General features: G+C 35.0%; 1 protein-coding gene and 1 long non-coding RNA gene across 2 annotated transcripts; one reads left to right on the forward strand and one right to left on the reverse strand.

The window, feature by feature from the left end:
• Positions 1 to 9,065: 9,065 nt before the first annotated feature.
• Positions 9,066 to 10,184, reverse strand: LOC117332540. The gene is made up of 2 exons (XR_004533752.1): positions 9,895 to 10,184; positions 9,066 to 9,552 (listed from the first exon to the last, which is right to left on the reverse strand). It is a non-coding gene; the product is annotated as an uncharacterized LOC117332540 (long non-coding RNA).
• Positions 10,185 to 19,482: 9,298 nt separating this feature from the next.
• LOC117332138 (serine/arginine repetitive matrix protein 2-like) lies at positions 19,483 to 20,853 on the forward strand. Its single transcript, XM_033891022.1, has one exon. The coding sequence runs from the start codon at positions 19,483 to 19,485 to the stop codon at positions 20,851 to 20,853; it is 1,371 nt and encodes a 456-aa protein (XP_033746913.1).
• The last annotated feature ends 3,162 nt before the right edge of the window (positions 20,854 to 24,015 follow it).

Raw genomic sequence — 24,015 nt, forward strand, 5'->3', positions numbered from 1 at the left:
TTTTATTTTATACAAAATTCTAGTCTTGCGGAGAGCTCTTTGTCTGTTTAATAATATCAGATCGACATTGGTACAGTTGTTATTTAAGCTTTTCGCGCGACTGTCTGAACTTTTGGATTTTGCCGACTGATTGGTGTTTTTCTTCTGTACTTTCCATGCACCGTGATTATAGTTTGCTATTTCTATTATCACATGCGTACAAAACAAACATGAACTATTCCGTAATGCGCAGATATTGTTTCAAAATAGCAACTTGCAATCAATTCTTCTCGCTGAATAACCTGTGAATCTAAATTTCATCCTCAACATTGAAGTAGAAAACATGATACATATGTCACAGCGTATTTGTTTATAATATTTCATCTGTTAGAAAGTTAAAATTTAAATGTGTTGTTCCCAAGTTGATCTTTTGTTCAGTCCTTACAAATGACAAAATACCATTTCAGAGAAAAAAGTTTATTTCGTTTTCTCAGAATTACCTGCATTTTCTAGTACACATGAAGTTGCAAACACTTGATGCGTTCTTCCTTTTTCTCGGAAATCTATCGAAATACAACCAGTTCTATTTATTCTCAAGAAATGATTGACGGTCCGAATTCTGGAAAGACTTCTTGCTACGTTATCAACACAATGTTTATTGTGTTTCCGGGTACGGTGATGTCGCTATTCTTAGACATGACCTGACAAAATTGTGACTGGGTATTTTATATTCTAAAAATAATCTAAACAAGAAATATCTTTAAAAAAGATAAACGGCATAGTTTTAATGCTGGTGGTTTTAATGTAAAACTGCTGGTGAAATAAATTAACGAACTAATTAATAAATGCGCAATTTCAGTACGGATAACAAAATTATATCAGTTTGAATCATTTTTGGAGATAATAAGAGTAAGACTGCATTTGAATCAGGAATATGATTCTATTAATGTGTCATTTGAATAGATACATCCACTTAATCAGCTTGCATTCAATCTTAATTTTGTTTCGTCTTTAACTGCATGTCTGCATTTTGCATTTACCGCTACATTGACCAATCACATACTTCATCTTGACCAGTAACGCCACCTGTCGCGTCATATCCGGGAACAAAAGAAAATTATACGGCTATGCCGAAAAAGTGAGTTAACCATTAACATGTAGACACTTGTTTCGTAAGTGCACAGGCGTCTGCTTCTGGTTAGTATTTATTGAAAAATATTAGCCCCTAGTAGGAGAAGGAGCTAATATTTCTGTCTTTATATACTACCCAGAAGCAGACGCCTATGGTAAGTGTCCATTATTTTGCTCAGTTGCTACATAAATGCTTGTTTCTGAAAAAAAGAACTTATCAGGTCTCATTTCTTCAGCTCAACAAGCTAACCAGCAATACATTAAACGGATAACCCAAATGTCAAATAATATTTCATTTATTGTTCAATTCCAAAATCGTAATAAGGGCACCCGAATGTTCTAGTTAGTATTTATAGAAACAGAAATTGCCCCTACTTTTACTATAGATAAATAACCAGAAACAGACGTCTGTGTGTACAGGGAGTTTACGTAATGACATGCATTATTAGAACGAGAAATCAATTAAACACATATCGTTAGTCAGTCTAACACAGCGCTATAACATGTACCCAATGTTCCATAAGCGTTATTTTTAGCCCACGGTTACGTAAGCTCTGTGTATAGACGGGAACACGCCATGGTGTCCTTGACACATTGACATACTGTACTGTGGAAAGTTTAGTAGCACACATTAGAACGTTATCTTTAATGTTGTGGTTTTATATTTAGTGAGGTGACTGTTCCTCATAACACAACGATACACAGATAACACTATTCTGTCATAGTCCGGAGGCACGTTAATCCGAAGACCGGATACCGGTAATCCGAAAATAGGTAAATAGCCAAGGAAAATGAAGTGCCGCGAATAAACGAAGAAAAAGAGCATGAAGTTATTGTTTTTTATCAGGTGTGCAAGTTACGGGTTTGTTTACATTTACATACAATAGAATATTCAATAACTGGCCGAAACAAATGTTGATGCCAGCATCTTCGTAAATAATGTGAAACAAATCTGAACTGTATTCCGCCAAGTAACACGTTTTACTTGGTACCTGTGTTAGTAGCCGTCCATTACACGAACCATGTTGATCTGACGGTATATATGCCATTGAGATGAACGTACTTTTCTTGTTTTCGCGCCAAAATCCTTATTATTTCCGTGCATGATTTTTGTCCGTGCTATTTTCTATTGTTTACCGATTTTCAGACTATGATAATTATCGTTGTTTAGTAGTAACACGATTTCTTCTGAAAAAGTAATTTGCACCGTAGAGAAAAAAGCAAAACAAATAACACTGCAAGATTCAAACAAAACAAAATAAGGGTTTGTTACTCCACGGACATTGTATCATGTACAGTTCTCTTGTACCAAGGAATGAAATGTTACCAGTACTACATACACGTAGAGCAGGACAATAAACGAACCTAATGTACCGGGCAATGACAGTCGGGTTCATGGTCGTTACTCCTATACATGTAACCTAATATTGTGTCACCCACATTATATGATCAGGTCGTACAGTTTACCTTAGTCATGTTTTAATTTTGATACACAGAACACGGAAATACACCCAGTTGTCAGGTTCCTTGTTCGTTCGGGTATTTTTGCTTGCTAATTTTAATCTGGCCTGTCATTCGTTATATATAGTGCTTGGTGATAAATCGTTTTACAGCATTATGTAGTAGACGACTTCAAAGAAAATAATGAAAAACAACTTACTGTAAAAAATTGTACGAAGCATTGCGAGGGAGACAGAAATTTTTATATGTTTTATATTCATTTACCATAGTTTTTATATATCGCCTGTTGAACCTGATCAATACGAAGTGATCAATTTTGCCGATAGTATGGTTATTGTGAGATTCACTGCGCAATAGTGTTTGGTATTGCGGAAAATATAAAGCGATAAACTCTTTTATCAATCTTTGATATATTCGATATAAGATAGCCAAGGATTGTTGATCCGATTTGTACGTGCAATACCCATGGACTTCGTTTATTCAATAAAATCTTTGTGAAATGAATTTATCACGAAACCAGCAGGGTTAGCTGAAAACCAAGCTTTGTGATAAGCGTAATTATTTCACTTGCCGAATAGTTAATTTTCCATTTCTAGATAGTACCATCCCTTCTTCCTCTACATGACTGGTGTTACCGATGAAATAAAAGACGCTTACCATTGCTCGACACCTGGTCCTGTTCTCCTTGAACCTTTCCCAGGGTCCCCATAGCATGCCCCCTCGTTTATCGATTTGAATTATTTCTTGTTTCGTTTGCCTTCTGGTAATCTGTGCTTGTTTTTTAAAGGCGGATGCACCACTGATTATTCAATTGATTTATTCGTAAGGTGCATGGTCACATTCCAATTATCATTCATAAATGCTTTATGAGTTTCCATCAGTTAAATAGTAGTTTTCATTTCGTCAAATCTAGCCTCAATAAAACTAAGGAAGGAAGAATGGTATCGAAAAATCACACTGACATATTTATTATTCTCTCACCTTCTTCCAATTTCCAAAGATAAGATAACGCTATCGTACACATCGACCGATTCGTGGTCACTACCAATTGATAACTAAAGTTCTGAGGTTCCATTACGACTGTGGATGTTTTACATTTTCTCATTATGCCATGTACATACCCTGTAGTTTATAAGTTAATCTTGTTTAACAGTAAGTACGTGTATAAAGAGAAAGCTGGAAAATCGGTGTTTCAATACACTCTTTCGTCAAATTGGGTAATGTCTTGAAATTGGGCCACATAAAACTAACTTAATTTTGTTGTATATGTAATATTTTTATCAAAAATTACATGTAATACTGTTTAAATGTAGAAGCAAGAGAGGGTATTATTATATATATGTGTGTGTGTGGGTGTGGGTGTTTGTGTGCGAGAAAAATCGTCAGCACGGGATAGATCATTTCCTATTTTAACTACTTCAGCTGGTGCTGGATACAAATCGCTTAACTGGTACTGCGTAACTGAGAATATGTCCCTAGTTTTTGACACCAATACAAGTGTTTGTGTGTGTGTGTGTTTATTCTACATCTAACTTCAGCACTGATGTTATTACACGAACATTTTAAAAATTCTTTTTGAAATTTTAGCGAGTTAATAAAAAATAATCTTACATTTTTTTTTATTTATTATAAAACTCGATTAGCATGCTTAAAATTGTATATCTATTTAGCGACGATTGGGATTCTCGCTGCCAATGTTACGTCACCTATGAATTATCATAATATAGATGGTCACCGTCGTCGATAAGAAGGATACATCGCGTGGGAAATAAGCTTACGTACATCATACAATCTTCTCCAAATAAATTTCAAGGCGGTGTAAGTTTTTCGAAGTTTTATTATTATCAATTCATTGTCTAAGATTTGAACTCAAAGACGTTACTAATAATTTCAATATGGCAATTATTCCTTATATTGACAATAAATATCACCAAACAATAACAATTACTCGAGGTAAGTACGACATGCGTGTATACGTAGCCAGGCGTACGCGAGTACGCCCGGGCTTTCACATCATTTTGTCAAAATAAAACATTTTTTTTATTAGATAATTGTATACAAAAAAAAATATTATTTTGATGATATGATATGAAAACGTTGAAATTCCTGTGGATGGTTTCCCACCAAACTCTACATTAAACTGCAATTAATGTAGGCCTATTCATCGGCGTCTAGATTGTTTGACACTGTATCCGAACGTCTCCAGGGTGTCTTAGAGATTCTACATGTACATTGTATATGTCTGTTACGTCTTCAGCATTATGCGTCGGCTAAAGACATACGAGGACTGATTGATATGCCGTGAGCCTCATATTGAAGGAGGCACTCAAGGATGTTCTTTTTAAGTCCCACTATTCTCTGACTATATAGGGCCGTATATCCAAGGACTGGTCTCATTTGGTTAGTTTATATCGACGAGGTAGCACTCTTAAGTAAACAAGACAAACGGCTTTTGCAGCAGTGATCCAATATTTGCATAAAATGGTTTAAAACCTAAGGCTATCCATAATAATAGGGTAGTAACACTAGGGAAAGATGCCCCTTAATATGCTTCAGTGAAATGGTGGGTGGCAGAATTTAAGCGGCCGACAGAGCCATGAGGATGACCCGTCCTGAATGGCCTGTCAATGTTACAACCCCAGAAATGGCCTATAATGTTCCCGATATTGTTATGACTGACAGACGAGTCACAGAAAGATATATAGCCAGTATAATTGGTATTTCAAAGAGAGGAGTACATTCCATTCTGACCGAGGATCTTGCAATGAGAAAGCTTTCGGCTCGAAGGGTACCAAGACTTCTGTCATTTGATCAGAAGCACACCAGGCGCATATCATCGCGTGCTAATGTTAACCTTTTTGAGGAAGATTCTGCCCACTTTCTTCAGAGATTTGTCACTATGGATGACACATGGGTCCATAATTTTACCCCAGAGGCCAAACAACAATCGAAACAATGGAAGCACCCTGGCTCTCCCCCGGCAAAGAAGGCAAAGACTGTTCCATCAGCTGAGAAAGTTATGGCCTCGGTTTTCTTGGATGCGAATGGTATTCTGCTGATATGATTATCTCCAAAAGGGACAAACAATCAATGGCACATACTACGCTTCACTTCTGAGGCAGTTACGGGAAAATAATCAACTTAAGCGCCACAGAAAGCTCACTAAAGGTTTGTTATTCCATTAGGACAATGCACCTTATTTGTATGATGTACACGATATATATTTTCAATCAACATCATTACATAATTAACACTACATATTTGTATTACATATGATGATGATGATGATGATGATGCATGTCTTTCAAGGTTAGTATGAGTTATATTGTACATATACTATTGTACGGTGTACATATGCTATTGAGACATAACAATTATTTTCAGATTCAAATATGTTAAAATGTTATAATGTATCCACACCCACCCATAGTTGGCGTCTGAGACACTGTTACTGTAAATGTAAAAATTGTCTTATGAGAATCAATTTAATAAATAAATAAAAAAATGATAAAAAGTTCTCTCTTCCCTGATGCATATAAAACAATGATGTGGTGACATATTTTTAAAATTATCTTCTTTCATACGAAATATCAGTTTATCTTGACTTTAAGGAGTTTGAGAACTGCTTATTTGTGCGATTTTGCGGAGCTCTGTCGATTTTTGAACAATACATTATATTATACTGAAATGTTTGTAAAAATAATGTAAAATAAGTTTTAAATATGCTGAATACCGAACATCGTGATTGTTTTATCCTAAAATATGAATGTTTTGTTTAAATCGCAGACGTATAAACAGGGTCACTATCTTATCTCCTTATGCATTCGGTAAAGATTAGTATTCAGTTTTAAACGGATTGCACAAAAGTTTATAATTTTAATGTGGACACTAGTTTTGCAAGGTAAAGTTACGGAAAGCTTCAACAGATCATCTCACCATCTAGAAATGGTGTATATCTTATTTAATAATATTTGATGATGTACATTTTATATAAACTTGTATGAAAAGTAGATTATTTCACTTTGTAGCACTTGGCTTTAACCTTCGATCCAAGGATATTGCATCATCTATTTACATATATATATATTTCTTTACATTTATATATAGTTTAATTGTTTTCGTTTAGTATAACAAATTGTGAATTATATATGAGATAAGCTGCTGTTATAATTGTGTAATGTTAGGAAGTTTCCACACTGTGACAAACTATAACGCGGTGCCATGCTCCATTATATTATACATATATTTATATATATAATAATATGTAGCTCAATCCCTGTCTATATTTAGGTATTTAAATGACACGGTCCCAGTTAAATAGGAGAAAGAGGAACTGTACTTAGATATTAGTCTTCCTGGTTTGTATATACCAATACATCATGGAATCTTTCGGTCCTGTGGAATATTTGACGTCTGTTCATCATGTTATTAATGATACATACATACATAGTGTAATTATATAAATGCTATAATTTATATTCAACTAATATATCTAGTTATTTTAGTTATCTTGCTTCAGGCATAGTAGATCGTAATTTCATAATGATCACAGACTACGATACTTCCTGCTAGTTAAGTGAGATATATTTAGAAAATGATATCATTTGTTTCCGTCAAATTAATGAGAAATCATTAGTCAATAATATAAATGTCCTGTTATCTCTTCATCTTTCCTATAGACTTGGCATTTATAAGCTGTTTATAAGCTGTAGGCGACGATTTGAGTTTTTGCCAGAGAGACCTCCCATACACATTATTGATAATATAACAATCTATTGTTATAATCCATTGTTACAGAGTATAATAGGCTGAGGCTTTGTCATACATATCGCAGTACTCTACCTGCTAGATATCAAACAGGTTTCTCTTATATATGATTGTTTGTCGCCATGATTCAATTCGTGCCGTATTTCTACGTGGTATTTTTTTTATCAAAACACTGATATTAAATGGTAGATGTTTATCCTAAACACCTGCTTATATTTATAATAGTATAACTCCTATCGTTTTGTAGTACATTATAACTTGTCAAAACCGGACCCTGTCTAATACGGATGTATCCTCATCTGAAATACGGACATAGTTTATAATCGTTTTACGAATCGGGACATAATAAGAGACACATAAGGGAATAGCATCTTTAACTATGATTTTTTAACAGATTCAGCACATTTCCAAGATATGATATACAACTTAACCCTGCAGCTGTTCTACCCATCTATAACTTGTCAGTGATGTCAGAGGCCCACCGTCTATCTAGTACCTGTATCTCCCAAACACCGGAATTTATGTCTGTCTAATACCTGTATTCCCCAAACACCGGAATTTATGTCTATCTAGTACCTTTATCCCCCCAAACACCGGAATTTATGTCTGTCTAGTACCTGTATCCCCCAAACACCGGAATGTATGTCTGTCTAGTACCTTTATCCCCCAAACACCGGAATGTATGTCTGTCTAGTACCTGTATCCCCCCAAACACCGGAATGTATGTCTGTCTAGTACCTGTATCCCCCAAACACCGGAATGTATGTCTGTCTAGTACCTTTATCCCCCCCCCCCCCCCCACCCCCACAAACCACCACAAACAAAAATAAACCAACCCACACACCCCCACCCCACCCCCCCCCCCCCCCCCCCCCCCCCCCCCCCCCCCCCCCCCCCCAACACCGGAATTTATGTCTGTCTAGTACCTTTATCCCCCTAACACCGGAATTTATGTCTGTCTAGTACCTGTATCCCCCAAACACCGGAATGTATGTCTGTCTAGTACCTGTATCCCCCAAACACCGGAATTTACGGTTATCTAGTACCTATACCCCCCTCCAAAAAAGTCTAGTACATTGTGTACCTGTATCCCACTTCTGACAGTTTTGTTTATATTTTGTTATAAAATCATCTTTTGAAAATATATTGATAAATATGTCTAGTTTAAAAAACCAATTTAAGATTTATATACAGTAGATCCAACAGGAAGGAAACTGCATCATACAGCTGTCTCGTCCTTGAACACATATCAACAAACAATTTCAACATATATTACGAGACAACCGATTTCAGGAAAACCTTGCAATGATATCACTTAAATGTACATCATACATACATGACAAAGGCACATTCAGTTAGTTAATTGCCTTCATTATCTAACCTTCCTTTATGAGTTTTATCATAAGATAAGATGCGTAACACATTTTTCATTTTTATATTTTGTTTTTATTTCTTACTTCATAATAAATACCTATACAAAAAAATAAATATAACATATAACTTTTCTTAAATAATAGGGTTTATTCTGATATAGATCTGCTTTCGTACATAGGTGTCTTCTCATATGAATTTATTTTATGGAATCAGGAAAGCTATTCTCTCAGAAATCCTCGTCTGCCTCGTATGTGATCAGTCTCATTCATTTTGAAACGTTTGGTTCCCGGTCTAAGCGAAGAGTCTCATAAGATGCTATTATTTCAAGAACACGATAGAGATCCCTAGTTTTCGATTCATGAAGTCTTGAAAGATACATCTCCGAATATTGTACCCGGCTCTCGGTTCACGAAGTCTTTGAAAACATATTTAAGAACATTGCACCTGGCTCTTGGTTCATGAAGTCTTTGAAGACATATTTCAGAACATTGTTCATTGGGCTCGGTTCAATATGTATTTGAAGACATATTTCAGAACATTGTTCCTTGGTCTCTGTTCACGATGTGTCTTTGAAGACATATTTCAGAACATTATTCCTTGGTCTCGGTTCACGATGTCTTTGAAGACATATTTCAGAACATTGTTCATTGGTCTCGGTTCACGATGTCTCTTTGAAGACATATTTCAGAACATTGTTACTTGGTCTCGGTTCATGAACGATTGAAAGACACATCTAAGGACGTTGTACCGGGGTCTCTATTCACGAAGTCATGAAACCACATCTCTGCGCATCGAGGTTCAGATATCCAGCCCTGGTTACCAGAAGTGGTTTCTTCAGATCTATAACAAACAGATTAAACATTAATGAACTATAACCAGCTAAATTGTCAAGCAGTAAAAACAATCAGTCTAAGAAGGAATTATGAGCCTCTTTTTTCTAACGCGGCGATATATCTTAATTTAACAGACGAGTTATTTATTAGAATATTGCATTGTTGACGACTTCAAACACCGTTTTATATAAAACCACAGAAAGAGAAAGTATTCTTTACCGAAATCTGTGTTTGAATTATATTCAATTTTAAACATGTAAAATCAATTCAAATATTTTCAAAACATTTCAGTTTAATTCATTGATTGTTTCTGCCTATCGAAATATTCTAAACCAGTCGACTGACTTACCTGTTGAAAGTACAACTTTAGTTCTTCGTGAAGGCAAGAACACACATTACCTTCAGACCGAGCCTGAGGAAATCTGCTCTAGCCTTAGATTTCTTTTGGGTACGCATCTTATGGCATTGTGCATGAAACATCTTGTCTCCTGCCTCTCTAAACACCAGTCCAACCTGTTTAGCATGATCTGTATCACCTGAATCTAGAGGCTCCATGTATACCTGTGTCCTGGCTAGATCGACCACATAACAATTCTAATTTATATTTACACGTGTGTGTGTGTATATATATAATCTACCAGTCAGTCTGTTACCGAGGCCTTGTTCGATGACCGTATTAATTATGAGCTGTTGGTCGATTATAGTATTATCTCGAATTATACAGGTGTACAAAGACTAATCATACACATCATTACTGCAATGTATAGTGTTAAATCTCTGGTTTACAATATTGTTCTTGATATTTTAAAGTGATATGAAAGGAACAAAACGAAACAAGATAAACAAATATATCTCAATACAAACATACTCACTTTGAGATATTACATAAACGGTTTCATCGACGTATTATGAAAATATTACAAGGAGTTTTTAAGCCACCAATGCCCGGTATTGATTCGTATGTTAAATCAGATCACTGAAGTATAGCTAAGAAACAAACACCTTAACCGGATGTGTCATACGTGTTACCAGATCACCAAGCATGCATGCTTGTTTTAAATGTTACTGGTGATTCAATACGTAAAACTCGTTTAACTCTAATACTCAACTAACGAATTAGCGATGTTTGGCTGTATGATATATATTTGAGTTCAAAAAAGTAAAAAAAAAACAAACAAAAAAGAACAATTATAATAACAGATTTAGTACGTAAATACATGTATATCATTTTCGCAATTGACTTTTTATCATTCTACTGCTTTATCATACATTGCTGCAAAAGCTTAAATGAATAATATTCTAAACAAGTGTACATATGATAATTTCTATTTTGATATTTGATTATCGGGTCTGTCAGTAACACAGCGATATAACACGGACACTTCTGGCCGCTGTAACAAAGTATTTTGAAATCTTGCCAATATTTACATAGAAACCTGATGTTGTAGCTACACTCTCCTCAGAATTACCTTACGTACATATCTAACAATATCAGGTGATGTAACCAGGACTTTACCCTGTGGATGAGTACAGACTATTCAGGAAGTCGTGTATGTTGTTAATATAAGTTGTGTCCGTGAATCCTTTTTAATTCTTAGTAATTAAATCAAAGAAGTTTTATCTATAGATCGTTTAATCACACTCCTCAGAAAAAAGATTACCGTTTTACTTCGGATAATTTTGTAAAATCATTATCGAGTATTAATCAATTTCAGGAGAATTTGGCATCATTCGTTATTGATAAAACTCGAATATGATTTTTTTCATCTTAAGTACAATAAGCAAAAAAGTCAAAAGTACAACTAGACAAATGATGGTGTATGTTTTAAAAAGGAACTTTTGTAATTGACTTTCATATTTCAAAATTTAAAAACTAAAATTATTCAATCAATTATCAGCTGAAAAACTTCGCTAAATATTAAATGTCTCATATAATCAACATTAAAACAAGCTATTCTGATATCATTTTATCTGCCATGTGTGTTATCCTTAACATTTGAAAAAAATGGGTAGCAATGCTTACTCATGTTAAATGTCTCTGATATATCATTGATTATACATGTGTATTTCTGATGACGTCATAGGCTGTGTGCAGTTATCAACTTTTAATTCATATCTGATTCATAGGTAACGAAGCTAGTGTGGGTTATCCACTGCTTCGTAAGGCGTTTGATATTATCATTATATATTATGTATACTTGTGAATTTCTTATGAAATCTTGATGCTTATCATCTTTACATGTTACCAAGCATGCGCCTGAAATCTTAACTGAGTTCGAATGACATGAATAATGAGGAGTGGATAATGACAAAACCTGGGCAAAATGACGTAATTTATTTCAGAATCTCTAGCGCCCATTTCACAGCAGGAACTACTAAGAAACTGACTTTGATAACGCAAGGAGAGGCGTGATCGCATATTAAAGAAATCAGTTTGTATTCATATGCATTACCTTGATGTAGGTTTTTAAACAAATTCGGGATATGATAACAGATTAAATACAATCAATAATGTGTAATGTCTTTGGTTTTATTGTTGATACAAAGGTTTCAAGAAAAAAAAATCAAGCAATAAGATACCTTTAATACAAAGATAAAAAATATAACAATCAATCGATGAAGCAATATATTTTATTTATTGTGTATATCGTATTTCGAATTTAAACATATACGTCTGTCCAACATATTGATTGAATAGTCATACTGTAGATATCATTATTATCTTACAGTTATTGTTTGTTCGTAGGCAATCGCACTAGTTCCGTAGTATTAGGTTTGTGGCGCGACAGTCACCAGTGGCTGTGTGAAAGCCAATACACAGTAGTCATTTAACGTTTAACATCGCGCGTTGTAAAGTTCTTTGTTATATTCAGGATGCATTGTCTCTAGTTCTTAAACAGAATGTTTACAATTATAATATATATACTTGTTATTATTCAACGGACTTATTGTTATTAAACGTGTATAACTCAATTCCTGACATAAAAGGGATGCTTGGCTGATATCACAGCTGTATTTGCTGAACAGGTAGGGCAGTATTAGAAGATATCCATCCGAATTCGTATGAATCACGTGACCAGTCGTCCGGATGATAGGTGTTGTTTCACATTATCCGGACCTTCAGCAGACATCATGTAATCTGAAATAAACCCAAATACATATTATATATCAGGTATGTGAAAGCTGTAAAACAAACGTACGTGATTTCGTGAAAAATATAAACACATAAGAGGCAATGAATCTAAAATAAAAAAAAAAGAAATTAAATGGATATAAACTATACCTGATTAACCTCCCGTGTAATCCCTCATTTGTACCAATATGTGTACAACTTTCATTCCTAATCTGGCAATTGTAAGCGTTTTGGATTTGTCTGGAGCATCCTCATCAGGTTTTCGTCTTTTGAGTGTGTCAAAGTACAACTTATCCCCGGCATGCTGAAGGAATCTGCCTACCTGCCCAGTTGTTATAGGATCGCAATATGTCATATAGCCTTTCGCCATTGCGTGTAATACACGTGCAGTTCTACTCGAGGTTTACTTGAATGAATTTGTCAGTGTTTAAATACTCCATAATCGTATGTACACTGTTTATATACAAACCGACAGGGATTTTCACAAGGTCATATGACTATCAGATAATTATTACCAGTGTGGTATTTTTAACGCACTGCTTAATACACGTACCTGTATCACTGTTTTAAAAAAGTATAGCCAGTCTATATTAAGACGGTACCTTATCGATGGTTAAAATACGGACAGTCTGTATTATGACGGCATCATAAGTTAGACGCTTTGTGATGTTTATATTGGAGACTAAACAATAGGGATTAGTAGGTCAACCTAACTGTATAGGTATATACATTTACATCAGGAGCGTTATATCAGATTATTAAGAATCGAATATTGGTTGAAAATCTGAATGAGCTAATGATTTTGAAATACGATTTTACGTCAAGGCATACATATTATAGAAAAGTGGTAGTTTTCATGATTATGTTTTGATAATCTTTTGAAGATTTGAAGCGAATTATTCAATTATTTTCTATTCTCCCATTTAAGTGTTGCCTTCATAGACCCGGTTCTATAAAATTAAAGATGAATGTTGAATTTGAAGGAAAATCCTCTATGTATTTGGAAAAGGACCAAACGATATTAGCAGTAACAAGAGAAAAAATACAATGATGTTTGGTTAGCAAGTAATCAATATCAAATGGTGATGTTTAATTTTACATTGTGTTCATATTGTTTTTATTTGCCTGATGTTTGGGGTGGAATATTTAAAGGTCAATACAATTTGACTATGCTGTACTTTCCTCCCCTCCCCTCCCCCAAATTCGGGACCTAATATTCTCCTCTTACTAATTACATTTAGATGGACTCTTTAAGGTCGACACAATGGTATCCCTTACGGTCCATTATACTGACACAGAAATGGCTTAGTGTTGAACAAATAGGCCAGAAATTAATCTAAGGGCTTGATATTCAGATATATGACTCATCAGATTGAAAGTTTGAACGATTTGAAGATAAACAGATTGGCATACACAGTCGTGTACTTTTGAATAATCTATGATTAATAATAATGTATCTGATAAATTGCATTGAGGATAAGACCTTAGTGTTCTGGAAAGAAAACATGTTATATTGACGGCATCCTCCGTGTAAATTATGGCAAATCCCGGGTGATGACGTGTTCTTTAAATAGAAACCACTATTTCTTTCTCAAGAAATTTGATATTCCATTCCAATTATCGGGTTCCAAGCGGTAACAGGAAATAAATATGCTTCCTTATGAGATAATTTTGGCGACCATGGAACTTTTTGACAGTTTTCATCAACCTGGTTCCCTCGAATACGTGTTGAAAGTTGTTCGTCGAAGTGCTAGTACCTATTACCAAAATCATGACGATGCTGTACTAATCGATGATTGATAATAATGTATCTGATAAATTGCATTGAGGGTAAAATATTAGCGTTCTCGAAAGAAAACATGTTAATATATCGACGGCATCCTCCGTGTAAATTATGGTAAATCCCGGGTGATGACATGTTCTTTAAATATAAACCACTATTTCTACTTTCAAGAACATTTGGTATTCCGTTCCAATTCTCGGGCTCCAGGCCTTAACAGGAAATCAATATGCTTCCTTCTGAGATAATTATTATAAAACCTTTTGACAGTTTTCATTCATCTGGTTCTCTCGAATATTCAGTATCTATCACCGAATTCATGACACTGGGGGATACCGTATACCTATCGGTCTGTTAGCGAGGCCATGGTAGATGGCCGTATTAATTTAGAGCTGTTTGTGGATTATAGTATTACCTCGACAATTGTCTCGACAGTTGTACAGGTGTACAAAGACTAATCATACACATCATTACTGCATTGTATAGTGTTAAATCTCTGGTTAACAATAATGTCCTTGACATTTTAAAGTGATATGAAAGGAACAAAACAAAACAAGATAACCAAAAATATCTCAATAAAAACAGCATATCTACTTAATATTTTCCTCGACATATTTTGAAAATCTTACAAGGAGTTGTGAAGTCAACAACACCTGGCTTTAATTCGTATATTTAGTCAGATAACAGACCTATTCGCGCTGTTAGCCCAATCACATAAGTCAAATGTGTCGTAGGTCTTTTACGATGTGTGCCAATGGAGAGAAGACTTGTCAGCCATTTATACCAGATCTATTGGTGATTCAATAAAGGAAAAGACAAGACAATACAATTGATTATTCTCGTAAGCAGCACAGTGCAGAGAATATGAACATAAATTCGAAAATCTTTTCCGCGTTCCTGTCGAAGTCTGGATATAGGAGTTTGGCTGTTTAGATATCGACTAGAATTTTACATCCGCCAATCATGTTATATAAACAACATAACGCACACAGAGCAATATTTACGTTGATTCTTTATTTATTATATGTTGGTTTACTTATAACCAAACACTAATGCTACAGATATTCTTTTTGAATTTGAATAATAAACTATAAGATGGATAAATGATGAGGTGTATATTAATATTTAATTTGTCCATTTCCCCATACGCAATTCGATAGCAACGCGTATTTCTGGTCGCTAAAAGATCGGCGGGTAGGTTGGAATCTTGCCAATATCAGCAGCGTAAGTTAATATTTTAACTGCTCTCTCCTCAGATGCTTGACAGAATACTAGGTGAGCTTCGTTTCCATTATTCATGCCTAGTAAGGTGACGTAATCCAGACGTTGCCCTCTGGACGATACAACACTATTCAAGAAGTCGTATACTCAGATAAGCTTGTTCGATAAGGTGTGTCTGAATCCTGACTTATATTGATCATATTCATAGTGCTTAGTAATTAAATCATAGAACTTAGTAAGTATTTTAGAACAAATGCATCAGAGATAATTTCGTCATCTATACACAAACTAAACATTTCAAAACATATTTATAAATGTAGATGTCGATCTCCGCGATTTTTTAAGCTAAAATTTGTTAAATATTTAATTTCTGGTATAAAATATCCGAAACAAGCTGAACAGAAAGGTGTTTTGTGACAACCTGCTAACTTAGTTTTACAATTGAGTTACGTAATTAGTTAATGAGGCAAGTACATTATCGATTAATTTTGGTCATTTGTATAGCAATGGGGACCAACATTATGGCACAAAGCAATGTATCGGTGAGTGGTTTCTAAGTGTAAAAAACATCTTTAGGCCGACCCCGATGGAGAATCAAGATTGCTGGAAACCATACATGTACATTAAAAAAAAACCGTTTAAAAAATAATGTTATGCATTTTGTTGTTATCCCAGATTTACCACCGGAAATTATTACAGTCACTTTTAATCCACCATATGCATTATCTTGATAAAGATGTGAGAAATCATATGCTGTAATGTATTCTGATAATAGTCTATAATTCTACATGGAAATTTCTGATGATATCATACTCTATATTTACATATAAGGTAACGTCCGGGATGCTACTTCTAGTTGCTGCTTGTAAGCTGTAGGCGATTTTATGTTGCCATACCAATGTGTGAATTTCTTATGATAACCTGGGCAAAATGACGATATTATTTCACTGATTTGGTTTGGTTTGGTTTATTTTGTTTAACGTCCTATTAACAACTAAGGTCATTATCAGTACCGCCAATTTCACAACTGGAAACAGTACGAAATTGACTCTTATTACGCAAGGAGCTTGTCACAAATTGAGGAAATTAGGATAAAGTCACATTATATATCAACATTAATACAAATACCGAATATGTTTTTTAAAAAATCTCTGTGGTGTAATATCTGTGTTATTTTTTGTGTAATACATAAGCAACACAAATTCAACAATCAGGAAATAATCGATATAATTTGTTTATTTTGTATATTGTTTTGCCAAGTTAAATATATAATAATGTCCAACTTATTGATTCAATACTCGTACTGTAGACATAACCATTATTATCTTACAGTCATTGTTTGATCGAAAGAAACTGCACTAGTCCCAGCAGTATTAGGTTTGTAGGCGCGACAGTCACCAGTGGATTGTGTGCAAGCCAATACACAGTAGTCATTTGACGTTTTACATCACGCGTTGTAAAACCAGTGTTGCCGTCCTTTGTTATATTCAGGATGCATTGTCTCTAGTTCTGTAACAAAATGTTACAAGCATGATTGATATGCTAGTTTTTATTCAACATATTTAGTTGGAATGTACATCCGTAGTAGGTAGTTCATGACATAAAAGGGATGCTTGATTGCTGTCAGTAGCTGGCGTGGCAAGGAGGTACTAGTAGACAGATACTTTAACCATCCGAATTCTTTGGTAACTGCATATGAATCAAGGTCGATCGACAAGAGTCCTTGGCGTACTAGATGTCACATCACATTTTCCGGTTCTTCGGTAGATATAACGGTAATCTGAAATAACGACGGTCGTTATATTTGAAATATGTGAGGTATGTAAGGAAAATGTACGCGATTAGGTGACAAACAAATACAAAACGAATGAGAGACATTGAACTCGAAATAAGATTTGAAAAAATTAAAGAAATATAAGATATACCTTATTAACCTCCCGTGTATTTCCTCATTTGTACCGTTACGGGTATAACTTTTATTCCAAGCCTGCAAATGTGAACGTTTTGGACTTATCTGAAACGTCCTCCCATGGTTTTTGTTTTTTTATTGTGTCGAAATACATTTCATCTCCAGCTTGCCGAAGGAATCTGCCCACCTGCTTAATTGAGATAAGTTCTCAATATGTCATATAGCCTTTATCCATCGCGTGTAATACACGTGGTTCTACTCGGATGTTATATTTAATGAAAATTCAGGTGTTTAAATGCGCAATAAACGTCTGTTCATTGTATATATGCACAAACCGACTGTCCTCACAGAGCTTTTCTTTACAAATAAAGATAAATATTGCATTTGAGAAAAAAATCCTCCATGGCTTTTGGAAAGGACTACCAGACACCGGCGGTAACAACAGAAAAAGTATAAGGAAGTATAGTACATAAGTCAGGGATATAAGTTTCAATGTTTCAATGTTCCATTTTGTGCATATTGCCTTTATTTGCCTCATATTATTCGGCTGATGATTAGGTGGGATATTTTTAGGTCAATACAATTAGACGATATAATATTCTTTTCTTTCGTATTGATCATATCCCACAGCTGAGGCAAACCAGATTCTTTGAAAAGTATGGTTTTCTAACCCTGCTTAGTACTCAGCAATTAAGACGTGGGACAATTGGTTCGCACGTTGACATTGTAATGTGACCGGATGGGGTATAGTCTTCGGCAATATGCTTCAGTGAGGTTACACTATAAATTCAGCATCAGTGCCGCGTTATCATAAAGATACAAACATGAATATAGCATAGCTTCCCAAAACACACAGGGAATAGCCACACGTATACATCTCACACACAGGGAGGGCATCCTTAAAGAAACATAGCTGTTGATGGGGCGTTAACCACTGTTTAACCAAAACCAAAATAAAGACAATGTCGAAGGACCGGGCTTCATAGTTCCAGTTCACTTAAATATCAGGTTGTAGTAACATAGGGTTATTATGAGTATTCACAATGATAGACTCTATATACAAATACTATCGTGTTCACATTTGATACACAGGAGTTACTTAAACCAAATATTTGATTGTAAAAACAGCTGATATCTTTTATCATCTAATCATTTTTTGTGCTTTCGTATTATCAAATATTGCTATTTGATTTTTTTTGTATATTTACTTATTTAACACAATGATTTTTTTAAATAAACACAGCGCATCATTTTGTAAGAGACAAATTTATGTTAAATACAATGTCAAATTCGACAGGTGAGCAATATCACACATGACGGTAAAACCCCGGACATTTTCCACTAGTATGTATACAATAAGTATATATTGTTCACACTGCGTTACTTACATCGATGATTTATCACTCAGCAATAGATATAGATTGTGATAGGTGATATTAAAATTAACCATTACTCGAGTCAACGAGGAAGTTTTACTACCGGTTATATTTTCGTGTTATCAGCGGATATAGAGCACGACGAAGGTTAACGATAAAACACGATATAATGTGCGTGATAAAGTTCTAGGTTATCGGATTCACGACCATGAACCAGATTATTGTCGAGTGTAGTTTAAATGTGATGTTAGGTAACACAAAACCTTCCTGGTCTGTGCCATTGCCCTCCATACGTATGAAGTTTTAATATATACTCATTTCCGAATTATCTACAGTAAAATCCTACTAACTCGAACGTTTAGGGACCTTGTTATACATAAATAAATATGTAGAAATATCCATATGAACGAAAATGATAATAGTAAAAAAAGAATTGACAACGGATAAAACGTCAGTAGATAGAAGGAGAATATCGTTTAGTGATGTTTTATACTCCAAGAGGAGATTATCGTATCGTGATGTTTCCATACTCCAGGGGGAGATTATCGTATCGTGACGTTCCATACTCCAAGAGGAGTTTATCGTATCGTGATGTTCCGTACTCCAAGAGGAGATTATCGTATCGTGATGTTCCATACTCCAGGGGGAGATTATCGTATCGTGATGTTCCGTACTCCAAGAGGAGATTATCGTATCGTGATGTTCCGTACTCCAAGAGGAGATTATTGTATCGTGATGTTCCGTACTACAAGAGGAGATTATCGTATCGTGATGTTCCGTACTCCAGGGGGAGATTATCGCATCGTGATGTTCCATACTCCAAGAGGAGATTATCGTATCGTGATGCTCCGTACTCCAAGAGTAGATTATCGTATCGTGATGTTCCATACTCCAGGGGGAGATTATCGTATCGTGATGTTCTGTACTCCAAGAGGAGATTATCGTATCGTGATGTTCCGTACTCCAAGAGGAGATTATTGTATCGTGATGTTCCGTACTACAAGAGGAGATTATCGTATCGTGATGTTCCGTACTCCAAGAGGAGATTATCGTATCGTGATGTTCCATACTCCAGGGGGAGATTATCGTATCGTAATGTTCCATACTCCAAGATGAGATTATCGTATCGTGATGTTCCGTACTACAAGAGGAGATTATCGTATCGTGATGTTCCGTACTCCAGGGAGAGATTATCGTATCGTGATGTTCCGTACACCAAGAGGAGATTATCGTATCGTGATGTTCCGTACTTCAGGGAGAGATTATCGTATCGTGATGTTCCGTACTCCAAGAGGAGATTATCGTATCGTGATGTTCCGTACTCCAAGAGGAGATTATCGTATCGTGATGTTCCGTACTCCAAGAGGAGATTATCGCATCGTGATGTTCCATACTCCAGGGGGAGATTATCGTATCGTGATGTTCCGTACACCAAGAGGAGATTATCGTATCGTGATGTTCCGTACTCCAAGAGGAGATTATCGCATCGTGATGTTCCGTACTCCAAGAGGAGATTATCGTATCGTGATGTTCTATACTCCAGGGGGAGATTATCATATCGTGATGTTCCGTACTCCAAGAGGAGATTATCGTATCGTGATGTTCCGTACTCCAGGGGGAGATTATCGTATCGTGATGTTCCATACTCCAGGGGGAGATTATCGTATCGTGATGTTCCATACTCCAGGGGGAGATTATCGTATCGCGATGTTCCATACTCCAAGGGGAGACATCGTCGCAGACATCCATCCACGGAACCTACAAATTCCTATTTTATTGAATGGAAGGAGTTTCTTGATGATTTGTACACTACGGCTTTCAAACATAATTGTCAAGGAATAGATATCAAGCGGTTCATGTCCGACTGGACAAAGCTTAAATGTAAATAGTAGGTTTGGAACCGAGGGAGGAGTTGTTCATTGTTCGTCCAAATTCATCCCTTAATCAAAGCGTGTTCATGTCATTTATAAGCTCGATGCATTGGACGATTAAGAAGTGAAACAATTGTTCACATCAATGATGATGCATGGTGGTAAGTTAGCGGCGGTAGTCATTGGGTCTCACTCGTATTACTAATAAAACAAAGTTATCATTTGAATTTTTTTTAAATGTCTTACTGAATCAAAATCTGCATTTAGAAATTTGTGGGTATTATTTTTAATTTAATAATATTTGATTGTTAATGAAAAAAAAAATATAAAGTAAAAATATATAAAAATAAATATTACGACATAGAAATAATTGCAGTAATGTATTGACAAAAGGGATAAGACAAGTGGCTAAGCCTATATAAGAATGAAACAATTTCTTACTTTCATGAAATCAACTAGAAAGTTAAGAACGTCCTGGTAGTCTGGTTGTAGTGTAACCATTTGTCGTCACAGTTCCGGAACTACAGGTCAAACTGACCGTGTCAGTGTTCGGTGACTACGTATACGCCTGTACCGTTTATACAGTACTGTAGTATTGATCGGCCGTAGGTCGCTGTCAGTATGACCAATCAGAATTATAAATGTAACGCCATTAATTCAAAAAATGCTTATATGCAAAATTTCTTATCTTTATCATGTTCTTGAAATTGCCAACGGGCAAATATTTCTACGTAATATTAAGATATTTTGATCATTTAATTTAATTTTTAATCATTTTAGATATTTTAAGATAAAATGGTCAAGTTAACGTACATGCCCGTTTTAAACTCCTCAATATCCTCAAAATCAAGCGCATGACAAACATCTCTCTAAAAATGTTAGAAACATAATATGTTTAAACGAACAAATACTGAATATGCCATCAATGTATTAACAGACAATATGCCATAAATGTATTATTGTGAAATAGGCCGTAAATGTATTAATATAGAATAGGTCGTACATGTATTAATATAGAATAGGTCGTACATGTATTAATATAGAATAGGTCGTACATGTATTAATATAGAATAGGTCGTACATGTATTAATATAAAGTAGGTTATAAAGGTATTGATATAAAATAGGTCGTAAATGCATTAATATAAAATAGGCCATAAATGTATTAATATGAAATAGGCCAGCAATGTATTGATATAAAATATATCATATATTTATTAATAAATGTATTAATATAAAATAGGCCATCAATGTATTAATATGAAATAGGCCATAAATGTTTTAATATAAAATAGGACATCAATGTATTCATATAAATAAGCCAATGAAGATGAAATAGGTTATCAATGGATTAATGTTAATTAGCCAATAATGATAATGATCAAACGGAAGTTAAAACATGACTCAGAAACCGACTCATTCTTTTGCCGCTGTATCATGTCATTAAAAATTTGTCATATATATGTATATTCAGTCTTGTTATTTCCCACAAATACATCTTGTTTCTATGGATCTAAATACCGTATACGTATTTACTGATTTTTTTGGCGATAACAAAAAATGCTTCTTCTTTTCTTTTTTTTTTATCTCAAGCGCGTAATTTTAATGTTTAGCCATAAAATAGTTCTTTATTTTCTTGTATTCCATTTAACGCAATCACTATTTTTTCTATTTTTTATCTAATGATAATATCGCCAGAGTTCATTTTTAAGCATTGAACTATTACGGAATGGTAGTATACATGTACAGTCCATATGCATACAAGTTGGATGACAGCTAAATAGAATGTCGTCCGTTACGACAAGAAATATTTATCTGTCTAAAATTGTATTCATATCGACTGTATACTATAATTTGGTATCAGTTCAATGCTTTTATTTACATTATTTTATATTTTTGTAATCATGAAACAAATAAAAAGGTAACTGCTAATAAAATACTAGTAAAGTAAGTCTAGATTCACTTACACCAAATGTTTTAACAGTTGGTTGTTTCTTTAATTGTGTGTTTAAGCATTGTTAGATAATATCTTGATCGATATATGAAGGTATTTAACCGGACAATAAAACATAGCGACATACCTTAAAAATAAACACAACACAAACACAAACGGTAAAAACCCAGAGACTTATTTTTCCATGGGTGTAACTTATGTGTAGCATAACGAAAGTAAGGAGACTCTATATGTAACAGAGCGCATGATTAATTAAATTTAAATCACTGCCTCCGCTGGGGATCGAACCCGGGACCTCTGGCTTACTAGTCTTACGCTCAACCGATCGAGCTAAAGAGAAGATCTCTCTAGCCAAGCGGTATATTGCGGCTAGTATTTACCAGGGTTACATACTCCCCCTCCAGGAAAGAACTCGTCCTCGAGTTTCCAGGAGTAACAGCGATGCTTGTGGAGCAATCCTGAGTATTTCCCCCGGGTCCCTACATGGGCGCCAATGTAACAGAGCGCATGATTAATTAAATTTAAATCACTGCCTCCGCTGGGGATCGAACCCGGGACCTCTGGCTTACTAGTCTTACGCTCAACCGATCGAGCTAAAGAGAAGATCTCTCTAGCCAAGCGGTATATTGCGGCTAGTATTTACCAGGGTTACATATATATTGCGCGTAATGCGCTTTGTAAAGCCATTTATCATTGAGAAACACATGTATATATGTATATATTTAGATTGTGATTGATTCGCTTAAAATTAGCTGCAAATTACCCGGGTTAGTGGAGAGACTTGTCCTACCGGTTATAACGAGCCGATGACACAATAAACCCGTGACACAATGCTAAGTCATCTGGGTATATTCCTATCGTATGTCGAACGTAGTGTTATGTAACGCGATACCTTCCGAGCTTTGTGACTGACGGCTATCCACTATCGGACTGGATGATCAAACTATCTAATGTATATGGAAAAGCACAGTGTCTGTATGACAAAAGGATAACGAATGTACACAATTCATACATACGAGATTGAAGAAAAGTTGAATATGGAGATGAAACATGATTAAGAAAGATATACCGATAAAAACTGGACAGTGTAAAAACGTGAATTGTATAAAGATGTATGTATGTAGATGGGAAATCCTTACGGACAGAAAAAAAAACCTCTTACAGAAGTGACATTTACGTCTGACCGGCCAAGGTCGGGATGTCCACGCGTAACCTTGCATTGTCCAT

This window comes from Pecten maximus, chromosome 8 (assembly GCF_902652985.1).
Source record: "Pecten maximus chromosome 8, xPecMax1.1, whole genome shotgun sequence".
Lineage (NCBI taxonomy): Eukaryota > Metazoa > Mollusca > Bivalvia > Pectinida > Pectinidae > Pecten > Pecten maximus.